This window comes from Hippoglossus hippoglossus, chromosome 13 (assembly GCF_009819705.1).
Source record: "Hippoglossus hippoglossus isolate fHipHip1 chromosome 13, fHipHip1.pri, whole genome shotgun sequence".
Lineage (NCBI taxonomy): Eukaryota > Metazoa > Chordata > Actinopteri > Pleuronectiformes > Pleuronectidae > Hippoglossus > Hippoglossus hippoglossus.
In genome coordinates, this window is record NC_047163.1 from 19,361,242 (window position 1) to 19,367,241 (window position 6,000).

The 6,000-nt window shown below is 41.0% G+C and overlaps 1 protein-coding gene across 5 annotated transcripts in view; it reads right to left on the bottom strand.

The window, feature by feature from the left end:
• Nucleotides 1-5,454, bottom strand: part of bcas3 (BCAS3 microtubule associated cell migration factor) — a 319,787-nt gene extending 314,333 nt beyond the window's left edge. For all 5 annotated transcript variants that reach the window (XM_034605304.1, XM_034605303.1, XM_034605302.1 and 2 more), the window contains exons 1-5: nucleotides 5,337-5,454; nucleotides 3,320-3,413; nucleotides 3,051-3,105; nucleotides 2,069-2,144; nucleotides 1,192-1,298 (exon numbers count right to left, since the gene is read on the bottom strand). In XM_034605304.1, the coding sequence (XP_034461195.1) occupies nucleotides 1,192-1,298; nucleotides 2,069-2,144; nucleotides 3,051-3,105; nucleotides 3,320-3,390 (309 nt within the window). In that variant the 5' untranslated portion in view covers nucleotides 3,391-3,413; nucleotides 5,337-5,454. The remainder of the gene's footprint in view (nucleotides 1-1,191; nucleotides 1,299-2,068; nucleotides 2,145-3,050; nucleotides 3,106-3,319; nucleotides 3,414-5,336) is intronic.
• Between the last annotated feature and the right edge of the window lie 546 nt (nucleotides 5,455-6,000).

The window sequence follows — 6,000 nt, forward strand, 5'->3', positions numbered from 1 at the left end:
GTACATGTTTTTGCATGTTTAATAATCGTCACAAACAGGTTGTTGGACTTAACTCATATTTAAGTCTTCTGCTATGTGTATACCAATGATACTGTGTACTGGTAAGGAAACACAGATAAGATACTTGTTATATCTTAAACTATAATGTATTTTAGTTGCATTTTATTTGTCAGCGAATTAATGACGCAATTGTAACCAGGAATTAAAACAATATTCAATGTGGGTAAAACATAATGCAGCACCACTATGTGCCTCATAAGGAGTTACATGATGTCACCCTCATTGATTGACAATCAAATATAGGTCAAGCTGAAACGAGCGAAGAATCCACCAACAACCACGAGGTAATAACGAGAGATCTCAGCCACAGAGAGTAGTTTACACTCAAACTATCTAAAAACATGTTTATGATGAAATAAATAAGATACTGGATGCTTCGAACCAAAGTGTATGTTTTTGGAAGTAATAACCAAATATCAGAGTGCAGAGTGATAATGTCTCTGCAGCAAACTGACAATAGAAACAGCGGAGTTGCACAATACACAGATAAGTTGACTGTGTTTTTTCCTTGTTGTTGTTTCCTCACTGTGAATCTTCAGGTACTCTGGTGCTTTACGGCATCAGACATGTCCTGACACGTTCCAGCTTCAGAGGGTGTTTGGCTTTTGAACTCAGCACACAATATGTACACAATGAATCAATACACAATAACATGATCAATTTGAAACATGTCAAGTGACATGATGAGCCTTATAGCTTGGTAACATTTCAGTCCAGAGTGTCTACGGCATAAACAAATCGATCTACGACCAGTGGTTTTGTAACAGAAAGTCATTACGTAATAATTTGAGAAGGGTTTTGCTTTTACGACATAAAGTAAATACAGGTTATCTGTGTGTTGTATATTTCAAATAAACATGAAACCATCTCTTTAAACAAAAGACTGTCCTACATAATTGGAGATCAATAGACTTCACCTGGATACTTGTGGGTCAATATATTAAAAATAATTGTTATTTTGGTGTTGATTTTTGCGTCAGCCTTCTAGGTGATGTACGTGACAACTATAACAATATATTACACAAGTGACTTGGTTTGGGTGTAAATCTTTTCTGTCCCTGTGATAAAAAAAAGGAGCATGGTGTGAGATGAAAGTACAATTTTTACAGGTCCATTACACTAGTGACTTACAGATACGCCCCAGATCTGCATCCCATCCGTGTAGCCAATCATGAGGCAGAGGGGAGGGTCAGTAGTTCCACTGTGCATCTCCATGAACTCTGGGTTGCGAGCAGTGTCTGGGCAAAAAGAGAGGAAGACATAACACTGTTTATTGAGAGGATGTGGTAAAAAATGCAACACATGAATTAGATCAGGTAAATTGTAACTTTTCACTGAGATGAACCCCAGAACAAATTCGCAGTAATACATACGTTTTATAGCATATTTTTTTTCCTTCAATCAATCATCTACTGTTTTTCCTTTACTTTTCATTTAGGTTTATGACCGTTTGTGATTCCAAATCCAAATTTCATTCCACTTTTAATAACTAGAATTTCCCTCAGTAGAGTGTATAAGTCCACCAAGACCCAATAGTCCCCTTAAATTCAATCAAGCTGCACCAAATTTCACACACTCATAGATATGAGTTCCATAGATATGACAGATTTTTCCACAAGATCCATGAATTATTATTATTATTATTCCCTGGTAAAGCTCTGAAAAACAACACTCCGTCTCACAACGTTAAAGACCTTCAAGGTTGAAAAACCTGGATCCACCGTCGGATCCAGATCCACACCCAAATTGAATGGTTTCTTCCCTGACCCATACCTCATGGGATTCTCTCATTTTTTGTAGCCAAACTTCGATTTAACAATCTAACTAGTTATTGTTCTCATATAGTATAGTTATAGAGTTATAGATGGAAATTAATCATTGTTTTTCACTGAAGATCGCAACTGAAAACCTCAAAGAAAAAAGTGGCTAATTAATGTGAATCATTGACGTCTGTTCAATGCTCCGAAACCAAAACTCAAGCTGCCCGACACTGAAGTGAGAGACTTACCGTTGAAGTCGGCTTTCTCAAAGCGAACCCATATTATCTTCTCTTTTTCATCAGTGAGTGGAGAACCAGTATATGCCTGTAGAAACACAGAAAAGAGAGCAGGCAAACATAAACAACAACAACAATGTTAAACATTCACATGAAATTTAACTAAAATCCCAAATCTACTCATTTAAGTTAATATATTAAGGATAAGGATATTTGTAGCAGAATAAAAGTAAAGAGAGGCTACTGGCAGCCAACCTGCTGACAGCCAAAGTGTGTATTATACCACATATTATCATTTTCTACATTTAACACACCTTTGTTTTTGTATGTTTGACACCTGACATCTTTACTGTAGTTTCTTTTTACCTTTTAATGTCATCTATCATGTTCAAGTTTTTAGACTGAATTGCAAACTTTCATGAAACCTTTGGGCTTCATTGTATTCTCCATTTTTCAGTGTCATATAGAATTTAATTTGTTAAAACTTACTTGACCCGACCTTAACCCTTTACAGTAAACAGCTGTTTGGTTTCTTTAAAACACAGTGAGATGGAAAATAAATGTTACAAAGTCTGTTCCTGTGTCCCTGCGTAAACTACAACCTATATGGTCCTTTCAGGTCCAAGGCATTTTTGGGTTTTTCAGTTTCTATTGTCAAGATATATTTGTATGCATCACAGCTCAGAGCTGCTTTACCTCAACAGTACTGCTGTAGCCCAATTCCATACCACATACTGCAGTGTGTCCAGTGTATGTTGACATATACTGTGCAGTTTTATAGTGACAGACAATGATTTTGTGTTGTTGCACTGTCAGATGTCAATAAAATAAGTTTGGAATGCTACGGCCAGTCTAACTCTTTCTGTAGCTGTCTCAATGTGTCCGTCTCACCTCATGATCAAGACATAATGAACTCATTTAAATCAGTCATGTTGTAGGGTGCTGTGATACGACTTGCAGATGTTGTGGGTGAACTCCTGGAAGAATCAAATACCTGGGGGACGACATCCTGCAGGAAGGTCACCACGCTTTCCATGTAAGACTGCTCCCTGTGACAGCAAAAAGCTTGTCATCACTTATGATAATGCAGTTATCCACATAACTCAGTCAAACAGGACATCAAACTCTCAATATCTCCACAACTGTTGGTAGCAATCTCAAAACATATTTAGAGTCATGCTGCAGTGTTAATGACCTGCACGAGGGGAACATTTAAAGGAGTGATGCTACTTTTACTTGTAAAATAACAAATGCTGTCCTTACGTGGCAGCTTGTGCTCGCACCAAAACCCCTCCAGCACAGCGACTCGGTCTGCGCGGGGAGTCGGATGCCATCTTCTCTCCTGTTGGTTTTTATCCTGAAAATATACAACACGATATTTTAACATGATAGCAGCACAGACACTAAATATATAATCACGTTGCAATCACACTAACTTGCACTCTATTTTTCAGCAGCATGCATTTACATAAAGCATGCATCCTTATCCACATACACATGATAATACCAGGGGTCAATGGGGTCTGGCATTGTTATTACGGAAACCAGGTAAATAAATGAAACACCTTTACAATTGAAAATATCATTCAAACTAAAGCAGTACCACAATTTGTGAAGTTTATACAAAATGTTACCAGTAAACACAGAGAATGGTGGTGGAAGAGAATGCTGAAACAGCACGTTATCAATAACAGCATATTTACAAATTAGCACAGAGTTGAATCAACTCTTCATAATAATTTGATTATCTAATATGTGCTTAAGGTGTCACCATACTCAACCAGTCATTTTAATCCACACAATCTACAGCTTTTAAAATGGCTGTGAGGGTAAAACAGCCATCAGTCGACTGAAAACTGGAACCTTCTAAAAGGAGCATTTATTCTGGTGGTATTTAAATTGCGTTGCTCTTAGCTGTGTTGATAGTGTGCGTCATGATCTCCAGTCCAGATCCTACTGTCACTGTTAAACAGGCAGCCAGCGCACATCCAAGCATCTACTCAACAACCAATCATCAACCAGAACAATTAACACGAGCCCCATAAAAACATTTATATTTTTATGTGTAGTAACAAACAACAGTTATATTGGTGCAACAGCTGGAGTCTTGCAGACGTGTCACTGGACTGTTACAGTGAGGAAAATGTGCCTGACAGTCAAAAGTTCAGTTCAGCTAGTCAGTGTGTGCATGTTCCAAAAGGCTTCTCCTTACATTTCTGTCCCCAAAACAAAAAGTATCAATGAGAGTGAGTGAAATAATCTTCCTACAGTGTGTGTGTGAGATCACCCTTAGGAGCGCTCAGATAAAAGAAGACAACACCCAACGGCCTCTTATCAGTAAAAGAAGACAGCACCCGACAGGAAGTTCCAGCATCTGACTGCGACGTCTCCTACTGACACCTCTGTGTCCGTGAGCCGCTGTGGAAGACCCTGAACATGCTGGAGGAAATTCTACTGCATCTCGGCCCCCTGAGCGCCTATGGATGCCCGAGCAGGAGGATGTGACTGCTGCCACTGTGATGAGTGGATACTGGATGGATGCACGTGATGGGAATATCCACCACATTCAAACCTTGAAGTCAAGGATATGCAGACATGTGCCATCAGAATGCAGAGACTACTATAACCATGATAACTTCCCTGTAGTAAAAGAGATGTGATCGGGTGAAAGCAGACGGTTTAGGCAAACTAGAAATCCTCAACCAACTATTCCACACACATGTACAGTACATCCCCCCCTCATGTCTTACATTCAACCATAATGGTCCTGCCAGAAGTAACCACTGCTGCTGACCAATGGCAGAGGGTGTTGATGCTCTACGCCACGTGGAAAAAACCAGCCTGTCAGCTGTTTCAGTGGAGTTTATATGATGGATAGGTCCCTTATCGGTGTGTGTGTGTGTGAGCAACCATCAGCCTGAGCAACAACAACACAGGACACGATGGGCTGCCTCCAGTTACCAGCGTCTCCATCGTTATGAGCTTCTGTCGCAAAACCCCCCACTGAGCAGAATGACTGTCTCAGCCTCGGTGGGGGGAACATTCATTCATTTAGCTTAGGGCACCGGCCACCAGCGGACACACACGGGCAGCACCTGAGACGACTGTCACAACAACACAGGCTATAGGCTAATGCTAAAGTTGCATAGGTGGATGAGGAGCCAGCAGCTAACTTGGCTAGCTAGCATTAGCTGGTCTAACTCCCCTGCAGTGCAGCCTCGAGGTCCAGGAGCTGGGTGTCATGTGTCAGGAGGGTGTTGCTGTGTCTGGAGCTACGAACCGAGCCGGCGGACGCTGACGGTCTCCTCGGGTTCGAACTTGTGTGCTGCTTCGTGGCTCTCCACCAAAAGATGTCAAAACATAAACAGGCGAGATTTGCAGGAACTGTGTTGTGTCAGTGGGAGCCAATCGGAGCACGGGAAGGTGTCCGCCGACCCAATCAAACAACAGTGAGGGCGGGACCGTTGACAGTTGCCTATTAGAAACGGATAATTAAAAAAAATAAAAGCCCTGGATGTCCCATGTTCCCAGAGATGTGTGGTTCAGTCTTTGTCTGCAGACACTGGATTAATGGAGGAGCAGTGATGCAACACATGACATCTTGCTTTGTACTTTGGTAACTTGGCATAATTCGCTAAGTCTCAAATAGCAAAGGAAGCACATTTTCTTTATATTCACCATAGTGAGTGTTGCTGTGTTTCCACACACTCTGATGGCTGATGACATGTTCAGGTGGAAGCTGGGTGGAGCTGTGATGGAGGGAGGTCACGAAACGTCACCAAAGCATTTGTTACAGCAGCCACTTTGACATGGAATGATAAAGGAAGACGCAGGTATCACTGATCCCAGGCCTTATTGATGTCATTACTGATCAGCCCTGTGTGTTTACTCACAGGCGCATGTCCAAATGGCTGCAGTGAAAAAAGGTCTGTTAGAACAATGAA